The sequence below is a fragment of the Thunnus thynnus genome, chromosome 23 (assembly GCF_963924715.1).
Source record: "Thunnus thynnus chromosome 23, fThuThy2.1, whole genome shotgun sequence".
Lineage (NCBI taxonomy): Eukaryota > Metazoa > Chordata > Actinopteri > Scombriformes > Scombridae > Thunnus > Thunnus thynnus.
The window spans coordinates 14199302-14212497 of NC_089539.1; the positions used below are offsets into that span (position 1 = coordinate 14199302).

Genomic DNA, 13196 nt, shown 5'->3' on the forward strand with positions numbered 1-13196 from the left:
TGCAAGGCTTCGATTTGCGAGTGTAAGAGCAGGGATTGTACGGAACATTCCTGCATTGTGTGTCTTCCCAACAGGAAAGACTTCAGAGGACAAATATGCCCATTTCCACTTCCTGTAACCTCACTTCCGTCCCCACTTCTGCTCTCACCCTTCCTCCTCCGCTTTTCCGACCCAGTTTTGTCGGTCACAAGTGTGAAAATCTGCATCTGTAAACACCACATAATGATACATGTCACATCTTTTAAAAGATGTCTCTTCATGTGTTTTTTGTGTATAGGAATCAATGTAGGCACCGTTTGTAATGTTACAGATGGTAACCTATATTTTTTACATTCCTCAGTTTAAATACATCTGCTTTACATCACATGTGTGCGTGCGTGTGTCTGACTGAGCAAAAAAGTATGACAAAAACTAGGCTAATGTCTTGTAACAGTGTGCACTTTTGGCAGTAATAGACTCATCTGGAACAAATTAACCCCAAAACCTGCATGTAACAAAACCACAGTCACTCATCAGACAGACCCACGGAGAAACACACACACACACAAACACACACAGAGCATTCGTGCACGCCAACAAACACATGTACGTTCGGCTGTTTTCTGGAGCCCGCCCAGTTGTCTGTTGCAGATTACTTGAGTTCCTAGCGCACGGCTCTATCAGTAGCCTGTATCTGTTAAACTTCTCTGCTTACCCTTTCAGAGCCGAGGCCTAAATCAGTTCCTCTCCCTCGCTTCAACTAACCAGCTGCTGAGGAAATATATGGCAGTGCAAGGGGAAGAAAAGGGCAGAGAGACATAGATTGGAGGGTTAGAGGGGGTCATAGAGGATATAGGATTGGTGGTGATGGTTTAACTGGTTTGTTCTACAATATTTTTATTTTTCTTCACCTCCTTTTCCACTCGTTTCTCCCTCTGTCCCTCTGCTGACATGGACTAATCCCCTCTCTTTTATGTTTATTGTATAGATGTGAGTGGTGGAGCAGTGTGTGTGTTGTACAGAATGTTCATGTACTCGTTTTCATACATTTGTGTGTGAGTGTGTGTGTTCCTTCAGGGTTTCTGTTAATCGGTTGACAAACTCGGCGGGGCTTGCAGAGGGGTTAGAAGCAAGACAACAGCAAAAACACTTACACACAAACACTCTAACACATCATTGAAATACAGTAGTGTGTGTAGTCTCGGAGTCAGTGTGTTTGTGCCAAAGCTACACTCATGTAAACGGACAGTTGCCTACACTCATTAAAGTGGCTATTAGGTTGACAGAGCATAAATGTTGAGTGCTTTAAATATTCAGCAAATTGTTTTAATTGCTTGCTTTCACTCTCCTCCCAAATAATGCCTGTTCCTGGTAACAATAAACACGAATTAACTGCTGCATTAACTGCAGTTACTTATTAACACATCCAGCAGATATGAACAAGCAGTATTTGTGTTTCTGGCCACCTGATGAATGTAAATCCAACACCAACGCATGAGGAAAAATATCTTGTTCTTTAGCAGCTAAGCGCTCAGCAACTAGTAGCTAACTCTGCATGCGTGTGGTGCCGGATAGGTAGCATATATGGGTTCATCTGAGCTTTTATTTAGCTGAAAACAGCTGCATGCTGCAGCTGGAAACGACATGATGCTGATGAGAATAGTGAGACTGAATCAAAACAGGAAAGTTGTAGGCCAGGAAACCAAAACAATGAGCTGAAAGAAGCCAAAACACTGAATAGAGCTGTGCGGGAAATGTAAAGTTTGGGGATATTCTCTGTTTGTTCATCACCCTTTTCACACACAACCATTGTTGATGTAAAAATGTTTATGAGAACAACTTTAAGAAAAGTGAAGCGAAAGTGCGAAGTAACAAAAAAAAGTTGTGAAAGTACAGAATCAGTAGGCGTTATTAACAAAACATCTATTTCTATTCATCCTGCTATCGCTAGGCTAATATGCTGCAATAAACCCTTTTCTCTGCAAATTTGCTTTAAGCTCTCTCTTCAGGAAGGAAGTAGACCAAGAGTTGGCAACTACTGGCAAATATTGATGCAGGTCTAAGACTCCGGGGTCAATAATCTGTTAATATTCCTCGTATAGAAGTGGATACGGAATAGAGGGTATTCGATACTTAGTCTGTCACCTCTGAAGCATCTACTGGTCTGACTTCAGAAGTGTCCTGTCATATCTGCCTCCTTTACTACTGTACTTTATCACTTTCTAAATAAAGAATAACAAATGCCAAAGGTGAGTGTATGCTTTTATATTGTGTATAATATACTATATATGCTCGCTGAAACTAGCTGACCGCTTCATCAGATCAGCCACATTGTTTGCAGTAAACCGAGCGATGCTCTGTGATTGGATGCCAATAGCTGTTGATGATCTTTAAGGAGAAACTGGAGAGGTGCTAAAGTTCATCCTGGGCGTTAATAGTTGAAGCCTAGATTTAATGGAGTGTAAAGAGATAGTCCTCCCAGATTATGTAATAGTTTTATCTGGGACAGCCCTCATGCTCTCTCTTACACGGGCCTAACCCTCTGTTAGATCATCAGTTACTGTAACAGTGTCAGGACCTCGCTATAAGGCCTCACTTACACCCTGTGGAATCCAGGGAGACGTGCACATAAGCACACAACACACGGCGCATAACGACACGCAGGAGTGGATATATAATGTTTCCTGTTAATGAACTCCTGCCGGTAGCATCGGTTGGTATTTTTGTAGGCTTTAGTGGGGATTTTATCTGGGATCCTGCTTTATGGGGCGTTTCTGTTCGCCTCACAAACATGCAGACAGTAGTGGAGAGTCATATTTTACTTTATTTTAGCACTGGAAATATAACTTATTCATGTGTAGTGGTAGTGAGAAATATTTAAAGGTCTGAGCAGTAGACACTTTTGGAATGGATCATGTCCATCACCGTATCTCTGTTTGTTTACGATGTGTTCACAGAGAAGCAGGTGGATGCACTCTATATTAAGGCTGCACATAAATCAGCCACAGACACTCACAGACATAGAAAAAAAACACTTAAAAAGTCTAAAGCTCTCATATATTAATGTCGAGCGACAACCACTGGGGCTGAAAAATGAAGCCAATGTGCAAGTGATAAAAACAGTTGCAGTTCCTTGAATGGCCACTTGAGTCTGGCTCCAAAAGCGAGTAGACCCCCATGTTAAAATGCCCAACTTTGCAGCAGAAATTAACATGTTTACAGCCTGGTACAAAAAACAGTTTTGGTCTCTATAGCTTTTTCCCATTCATGATAACTGTGGGGGTGAATTTTTATAGGTAGTTTTATATATTTTATATGAATTTATACATAATTTATTTAGCAGTTAGGGTCAGCTCCACCCTCTTGTCCAAATATAGTCACCCCTGGTTCCAAAAATCCAAGATGTCCAAGGTCAAAACGCAAACTCGAGGTTTCAAAATGGGAGTCCAGAAATCAATGGTGACGTCACGGTGGCTACGTCCTTTATTTTTTTTACAGTCTATGATTAACGCGCACAGAAACACGAGTGCTTTCACACATACAGAGATGTCAGTATATGTTGCCATTAGCCTACTTATACACACATGACACTCACACTCTGTGAATACGGTGTGGCCTCCTCTGCAAAAGGGTCAAAATCCTTAAAAGTTCAAAGGCTTTTGGGTCACTTCAAGGCAGACAGGATCGCTGATATATGTCAGCCATTATGTTTGAATGTCTCAAGTTTCAAATTAATCTTCACTCTAGTTCAAAGGACATTTTACTGCCTAATCAATCAACCAAGTCACACCGAAAATGTACGCAAAGCAGTTTCACTAGATGCCACTAGTTAGTCACACGAGTTTTTCAAACATTTTTACATGCATGTTGTGTTTTTAGAATAAATATTTCAGTGCAGTGACTCAAACTTAATATTTTTAATCCAAAATTTAGCCAAACAAACCAAGGAATCCCAAGTTTGTGTTCAGGATTAATAATTTCCACATTAAAATCCTTCATCACTCTGAATCCACTGAACTTTGAACTTTGAACTGATTTCAGGCTCTTCAAGATTACTGCGGATAATCGTCCTGTAACGCTAATTAAATAATGGAACTGATGCAAATAGTAAAAAGCCTTGTCATGTGGCCTACGGTAACCTTTTTACCATAAAATTTACGATGCCGTCATGTGACTTAATTGGATCTTTGTCTTCTGTGTCAGTAACAAAGGAGGCCGTTGTTGGTTGCTAATCATTTCAATCAAAACCACAATCGATGAATAGAGCTTAATTAGAGTCTTGGACATTGGAACAGGCTAGCTCAGCTAATTCAGGATTTTGGGCATTAAATTGGTTTTAGATTATTGGAATGAGAGACGATGTCCTGAAGCTTGAAGGTCAGAGGTTCACATCCATGTTTTTGACCAAGACACTGAATCCTCTACTTATTTTAACGCAATATAAGCCAAATTGATATTGATTTTCCATTATGCGGCGCCTGTTTCCTCTTTCTCTGTGAACGTTAGAAGCCTGGCATGTCACCATTTTTACTCATTAGCTCCAAATTTGGGATTATACCAGTTATAGTGTGATCTTTGTGCATGACGTGCTGTTCTGGTAAGGATTAACACTTAACAAGGGAAGAACTTTACACCAGAAGTTCCACTCATTATCCTCAGATTTCCTCTCATTACCCTTGGATGAAGATGACTGGATCAAATGGCTGAACCGTTTGGTGCGATGTTGTTGAGAGAGGGCGTTTTTGAAATGCATCCTACACTCCTTATTTTCAGGGGAATCCCATGAACGGGAAACAGAGGAGGAGTGAATAAAAGATAACGAGTGATAGGAAATGATAGGAGAGATGGGAGAAAAGATAAGAAAATGGGAGAGAAAAAAAAAGGCAGATAAGAGAAGAGCTGTGAGGAGACGAGGAAGAGGAGGGGAGATGAGGCGTGACCAACAGACCAGAGGGTAATGACTGGCACATGGTGTGTGTGTGTGTGTGTGTGTGTGTGTGTGTGTTGTACAGCCAGGCACAGAAAGATGAGACAACAGGGTGCACAATGAGTGGCAGTCTGAGATGGCACCTATTGTTAACACACATGCACACACATTGGCGTTGTCACTGAACCCATCCTGATGAATGGGTAGTTTGTAGTGCCTGCAAAAAGAACAAAAAAAACAGAAAACTAATCAATATGTTCCTCCAATAGAGGACTGAAGCTTTCACCATTTGTCACCGTCACTGCAAATAAAGCTGTGTAAAAGTAAACCAAGACATTAAATACTCTAAATAATATATTTCCAATCATATCTCTATAACACAAACACAAGGGAAACCATAATGTATGTATTTTACCACAAGTCAAGACTGATTTTTCAGCCACAACTAGGTCAGATTACAATACACACACATGCACACAGAGCATAGAGTCAGACACATGGCCCTGGTTACTGCAATATGTAGAGTGGTGATTGATGGGAAACCAAAAACCACCTAAATAGGAGGAAAGAAGAAGAAGAAGAAGGAAGGGAGGGAGGGGGAGGGCATAGAAACAAAGAGTCAGTGAGAGGAAAAAGAAACAAGACGGGAGAGAAAGAGAAGACAAAAAGATAACACGTCGGGAATATAGGAGGAGGGTGTGAACAAGTGAACTCATATCTTGATGTTTCCTTCGATTTCTGGCACCCTGCGCTGATATGTCTGTTTAAATGATGAGATCAGTCTCCCATCACTCTCTCTCCACCTCTGACTTTTCCTGGAACTTGTTCGTCCACTTCTTCAATCATTCTTATTCACAACAGATGCTCTCTCTCCCCTTTCTCTCTCTCTCTGGCTAACTATAACAGGCTGCGGTAAAGGTCTTGGACAGGCTTTGGTTTTTGTGTGCAAGCACATGACGCATGTGCATAAGTGAAGCGCTTCTTCTTTTGTGTACATGTTTATTAGGGTTGTAGGTGTGCGCTGTAGGGGGGGTTTGCGGTTCTTTGCAGGAGAGTGTTTCCAGAGTGTGGGGGGTCTGAGAGACACTTTGGCTGCATACTAATGGAACACACCAGGCTTTTTTTTCATGCTCATACACATATAGCATGCACATACACACACACAAACCACCCCTCCATGAGCCCCTATCCACCACCACTGAAGGTCTTGACTGTATACAGTAACAAATCAGCTCATTCACCGAACCGTAAAAGCTTAATGTAATAAAGACTCGCAGGTCTCGACTTTTCCCTCGAGTTTATAGAACAGCATTCTTCGAAATTTGGGTCAGGACTCAAAGGTTTATCAGAGGAACAAATCGAATTGGGTCACGAACACATTCAGGAGAAACTGAGAAAAGTTTATAGTATAGTTTGGCTCTGAAAAAGGGGTTTATGCATGAGTTTAGAAAAAGGGCGCTGCCAGTCGTTTTGCTGTGTGTTCATTTGAAATATCAGTCTGACACTGATTCAAGAGAGTGGTAAATATAATACACCCATCATCTCAATCTAATAATCAGCTATGGAGGAATCACCATTCAGTTATGTTCAAGTAATTTTGGAACTGCATTGTCTTTTGTTTTCCCACATTTTTAAAATGAATACCTTCCTTGCTGTAATGGAGTTATGGAGCGATTGTAAAGACAAAACTGTTGATGATTAATCATAAAATGACATGAAAGAAGAAAAAATGGAAGAAAAAATATTGCCAACCATACAAATGTGTTTGATCTTCTGTTTTATTTAGCACATCCTCAGTTCTATGTACGAGTACTTATTAGAGGGAGAGTCTGACCATCTTTACAGAGCTGACTTGAGGTTATTACTGCTGCAGCGGAGGTCTGCATATCTCATTAAATCACTTATTAAAGCATTTGTATAGTTAACATTTACAGTTTTTCTGCTGCAGTTTGTTCATTTAAACTAAAAAGTATTTTGAACTTTATGTAAACTCTTTTTGTAGCATGAAAAGTGATAACTGCAGGTGTTCCGGGTATATGAGCATGATTGGACTATATCTATGACAGTTGTTTGGAAGCATTAATGAGGTTTGAAGAAGGCACCTTTTGTTTCAGAACATATCATATTACATTCCCACAGGTATTTATCTTGGGAAACAGGAACAGATTTTGGTGAGATTTTTTTGTGAATTTACCAACCAATGAGGCCAACAGAAAAGTTTTTTTCCCTTATTGATTTTTCCCCCCCTTATGTAAACAAGTTAAATTTGTTTTATATAATGGAAACCCTGAGAAACAGATAATTCTTTGGCCACAGACAATCATATGCTATTACTTATACTAGCTATATTTAGTTTTCCACTGTCCCCAGGAGAGATAATGGACTTCCTGTGAATTTAGTATGTATGACCCTGGGTACCCAGAAACTACAACCATACCTAATAGTATTATCATTTGTTTGTGACATGGTGGAGTCCCAGTTTACCATGTCCGGGTGTTTATTGTGTGAATTTTCTAGCACTCATGTGGTGTTGTCTTCTGTTGTGACCGCCATCCATCTGGTGCTGCGAGTGCCGCTCACTCACCAAGGTGCGACAGACCAGAGCAGATGATCACAGAGTGTTAAAGCACAGCGGGATGTCCAGACTAGACCAGTCGATCAGAGGGTCTCAGCTTTCAGCCTCTCTGCAGGAAGCTGCATAATGCTTTAACACCACTGGTCCTGTTTGTGCCCGCCTGTCTGGCTGCCCAGATGTATGTGGGTATACAGTGTGTGTGTGTCTGTGTTTGATGTGTGTCCTCATACAGAAATAGGGCTTGGAGCTGTCACTTACACAGGGATGTATATAGGTGGCTTCTTAAGTCCTCGGATAGGAGAAAGAAAGATAGCGAAAGAGCTTAGAGAGTGAGAAGTCCTCATGTAGAAAAGAAGTGTCAGATAAGGGACTGCAGATTCAAGTGTATAGGCTTGTCTCGCTTAGGTGTGTGTTTGCGTTTGCCTGTGTGTATGAGAAGCAGAGAGAGACAGAGAGAGGAAGAAAGAGGCTTGGATGGAGAGGGAGAGGGTGTTTTTGAGCCTGATAAACTCAAGTCTCATGATGTTTTGAAGCTCGGAGCAGAAAGAGAGGGATAGAGCGAGTGAGGTAAAGAGAGAAAGAAAGCATCCACCCTCAACAGGAAGACTGATGTGCTGTAAATGAAATAAATTAAATTACTTCCTTAAATATCTACATCCTAGCAACAACTTTGTCTTTTAAACATATTTATAACTCTTCTAAGTCTGTATTTACGGCAGCCTACAAAGCATACCGTATGTTTAAGAGTTGTGTACAAATTTATACACTAGAATGAAGAAGGAAACATTAATAATGGATTAGGAAGCTCACTTAGACTTGCCGTCTGCTTTCTCTGCTTACATATGTGGACGCTCACCCGTGCACGTGCACAAACACACACACACACACACACATAGTGAGAGAGTGAGAGAGAAGGAGAAGGGGAAGTAATCTTCCAGGGTCCTCAGGGAGGTGTCTAACAGTGATATGAATGGTCAGGGTCTTTTCTAAGTGCTGCTGGTAAGTGGAATGTTGGCTTCTAGTAAGTCAGGTGACCCAAAGCCATGGTCATGTGACCACAGGGTCAGTTGATCATAATATGAAAGAGAGAGTGATTGAGAGAATGGAGAGTAAAGGTTGTTGAGCGCATACATAGATGTCTGTGTGCGTCAGTTGCTAATGGGTCATCATCAGTGAAATGGTTGCTGCAGGATGAAGGGATAAGCTGTTATGGGCACACACACACACACACACACACATTAATGCACTCTGAAACACACTGAAGCTTTTAGACTTTCTCTCCCTCTCTCTCTCTCTGTGCGTATGTGTGTGTGTGCGTAAGTCATATGATATAGATGAGGCCCCAGGTTATACAATATGACAATATGAGATCATTACCTCTGAGAGATTGTCCTAATCTCTGAAGCAGCTCACAAGGCTTTATAACATTTCAAAAGACTTACCCACCGTGACCTGGCAGAAGCTTCACAGCTGAATCGTTGATCAGTTGGTGCGGTGGGTGTGGTTGATCAAAGTCAAGGATGTAACCTGATTATTTAAATGTTCAACATAATATCAATAGTGCCATTGTATCCTAGAATTGTTGACTGGAAAACCAGCAAGTGTGGCTTTAAACCTTCTGAATGATTGATGTCAAGCTTTTGCTTTGTCTCGGATAATTTGCACTAATGCATTACTGGATGCATTAGTTTCAAGCAAGTTTAATATTCCAATGGAAGACTCAAATAAAAGAATACAGGGCCGTACACACAATGAACTGATTAAAAAAGAAATGTTTTGCATGAAAGATGTCAGAATATCATTGATTTATTGAATGATTAAAAAAAACAGTTGAATTGGAGTCAAGGTGCCCCTCATTGGACCACATTTTAAAACTGGTTGCCATGGTGATAATCCTGATAATGATAATAATGCGGACAGTAGGTGTCTAACCTCCAGCGTCTCATCTTGCATCATTTTGGAAAAAAAAAAAAAAAAAATTCTGAACATTTCTGTGTTCTCCTTCCTGTATTTTCTGCCATGTAACAAACACACAGCCGTTGTTTCAGTACTGCTGCTCTCTCTGTTTGAATGCAAACCAATCCTGTCTGTTCACTTTGCTGTAATTTCATCCTCTAAAAGGGTCACAGACATTATGAAACGTTGGAGATGTGTGTCATGCTTTCATTTCAAAGCACACATTTCAGTTTGTTCCAGGTTAATTGAAACATCTTTCATATTGGTTTTAATCTTTTTTTTTTTTTTTTTTTCATATATAGTGCAACCTGCTTGTAACTGCAGGTTAACCTGTGAAGACTTGATATTTGGCATGAACTTAACAATTTAGACTCACAGACAAGGTTGCAATCATATTTGGGCTGAAATCCTTTGAGTATTGAGGTTTCATCACCTTATTTTACCGTTGTCAGGCAGCTCTGATTTTGTTTATTTTTGGGGCAGTGATGTGCTGAATGTGTCAGCTACGGTTAGACACAGAGCTGGTGAAGAAACTAGAACCATCAATGTGCAAACACACACAGACAAAAGCAAATAAGCACACAAACACACTCTCCAACTAGACTGATACACAAGCCTATTGTTGATGCAGCACAAAAACTATAAAATATGTCATTTTAAATCACAACAAGCATCATTTTAACATTAAAGCAAACATGATAATGCTTATAAATGTGTAAACAAACATGTAACACATAGGTTAGACACAGATTAATGCATGAAAGCTTTAACACACATGTAAATCTGCACACACACACGCCTACTCACACACTTCTTTACAAGACCTGACCAGCCACAGTCCCCTTTGCATCTGTGTTTATTGAGGTATCAGTGGTAGAGCTGGAATGCCCATTAAACTGTGTGTGTGTGCATGTGTTGGACTCCTCTAAGACTCTAGTCTGCTACCAGATGGAACAATGTAGACTGTAACTTTCTTTTCTTAGCTTGTTTTGGTCAAGACTCTCAATGGGTGGTTAAGACCACTGCTAATAAAGACTCAGTTAAAGGATGGCACAAAGGTCACAGGCTATGATTCACATCCGAACTACAAGCATATCAGGAACATGAGTTGTAGGAATAACTCAGGCTTTGACATGTGATCCGTTGAACAGTTGGCAGTATTCGTTGGTGGGAAGCCAGTGAGGGATCGCGTCCCTGTTGCTGCACCGGTGACTCCCACTAGTTGGTCAGGGTGCACACATGGAGTGAGGTGGGATATTAGGGGATAGCATGTTACGCCCTCCTGGTAAAGCTCCTCAGTGGCTGGTGGAAAGAAGCAGCTGGTGTCACCATCTGTGTGTCCAAAATCACTCTTGTTTACTGATTTCCTATATAATTAACACTCAGTACTTTACTCATACTTATGAATCCCCATCATTATACATCATTACTGGCAGGTTTGACGTCACAACTGTAATTTTCACATCTATCATGATTAATTGTTAGCAAAAAGTAGTGCAGAAAAGATTTTTTTTGCTTTAAAGTTACTACAAGGAACTTTTAGCTGGTTATGAAACTGTCTCATGATGCCTCTGATGCCTCTTTGTGACCTACATAAGCAAACGAGACCATCAGTGAGAAGATTGGCTATTTCTAAATAGTTATTCTAAATGCCTGCCACCGTGTCAGATTCCCTGCAAAATCAGACAAAACGATTTACGGCACGCAGACCGGAAGAGCTTTTGTTTACAAGACATGTAGCATTGTAGCATGAGGGAGTACAGAGATGTTATTAGGATGAGGGGAGGACGGGAGGAGGATATTTCACTTTGTTTGATGACATTGAAAGAAAAGTCAGACTTGTTAGTGAGAGAGAGCAGCGATGGCCGAGCGAGCTAGAGAGTGAATGAAGAGAGCGAGTGGTGGTGTAGTGAGAATAAAAGAGTGAATCTGAGAAAAACGTTATTTTCTGATTGTTTCACAGCGGTTATGTTCTAAAGCACAAATAAACACACCCACACCTCCGCACAACCCTGTGGGAAGGTGCCGCGTTGCTAGATGTGGTGGTGAATGCAGCCTTACGTGTAACCGAGGTGTGTGAACGGTACAATAATAAAGTTTACTTTGCTTCACCGTCATCATAACAGCTGTGTTTAAAAAAGAAATATAGTTTTAAAAATAAGTAGCGTCTTTCTTTTACTCAGCGTTCATGGGAAATGCAGTCTTCATTCCGGGAAAACAATACCAGTTTTTTCCACTGTAGCCGCAGTAGTGTACATGCCATAAACACTAGGTTTTTCATTCCATTGTGGGAATTTTTTAGGGCACTATATGGTGCATACATTTTGCAGAATTCAGACATCAAAATAAAGTGGCAAAAAGTAAACATAGTGCACTATATTGTAGATAAGGAACAATTTCCAGTTAGCAGTGGGGTAGGCAGTGACAAAGACCACAGTACAAGAGAGCTGGACAATCCAACTTGAGGAGAGAATGAGCCAAAAAAAAAACAACCAAAACACACCTAATATTGCTTCTTGTGTGAATTCAAATCAGTTTATTTATAAATCACTTCTATAAACCAGTTTGTCACCAAGCGCCTCACACAGAAATAAAGTGTTGTACCTCACTGATAAAAAGAAGACAGATCAAAATATAACCTCAGACACACTCTAATGGATTGTTGTGTCTTTTTTGAGGTTCAGATGAAAGGACAGTCTACTGTTTTATCCGCATCCTTCCTCAAGCTCACAGCTGCATTTTAGTGTAATTGGGCACCATTTTCAAATGGCGCCTGGTTTCATATTTCATCTGCATTTGTTTTTCAGTAGCATGTTTGGATGGTACATCAGTATTAGATGTAGAAGATGTTTAGCAGCTGTTTGTCAAACTATGTTTTGTAAGCATTAATTATTTCTCCTCTCTTCCTTTTTTCTCTTCTGTTAATTAGCTTTCCTCCCTCTCAAACCCCTCCTCTCGCTCGATTTGATTGCAATCACGCTACTATTAATACATCAATGTTTTTATGTGGGTAAATAGTTCTTTCCTCTTTTTGTATTCTCTCTCAGATGAGCAGTGTATTGTTTTTCTCGGTATTGTGTATGCGGGACTAATTTTCCTCTTCTTTCCTGTGTGCAGGATCGTAAGCTGTCGAAGTCGGAGCGTCAGCGCTTCAAAGAAGAGGCCGGGATGTTGAAGGGTCTCCAGCATCCTAACATTGTCCGCTTCTATGACTCCTGGGAGGGACCATGCAAAGGAAAGAAATGTATTGTTCTGGTCACTGAGCTCATGACGTCTGGCACGCTTAAAACGTGAGTACGCAAGAGATAAAGTCAATTAACTGAGTGCTCGTTTTAAGACTTTGAAAAACCAACACATTCTGCTATCCAAAAAGTATTATTGTATATAGCTATAGCAATATAACTATTTACAATATTACCACAGAAAATAAGATGGGCTGAATAAAAGATGTCCCTTGATTCAAGAAAAAACATTTAAAGCTTAACTAATCGATGTAGAAAAGAAGGAGAACCATCTTGACACATTTGCAGTCTTGCTCATTTATCAGATGAAAGACTATTTGCTTCAGAAGAGCAGTGTCATTACAGATGATGACTCACCTCCAGTTTTTTTATTGGACTGTGAAAATCACACACATATGCCTGTGTCATCCTCTCCGCTGCAACCTTAAAATGATGAAAAGATGATTCCCTACTGCTCCAATCCACTTCCAGAATATTACATAATAAAGCATATTTACTTTTTTTGTTCGACTGTAGC

At 40.4% G+C, this 13196-nt stretch overlaps 1 protein-coding gene across 9 annotated transcripts in view; it reads left to right on the forward strand.

The window, feature by feature from the left end:
- wnk1b (WNK lysine deficient protein kinase 1b) overlaps positions 1-13196 on the forward strand; it is a 98766-nt gene that overhangs the window by 32838 nt on the left and 52732 nt on the right. For all 9 annotated transcript variants that reach the window (XM_067581721.1, XM_067581717.1, XM_067581713.1 and 6 more), the window contains exon 3: positions 12555-12727. In XM_067581721.1, coding sequence (XP_067437822.1) covers positions 12555-12727 — 173 coding nt within the window. The remainder of the gene's footprint in view (positions 1-12554; positions 12728-13196) is intronic.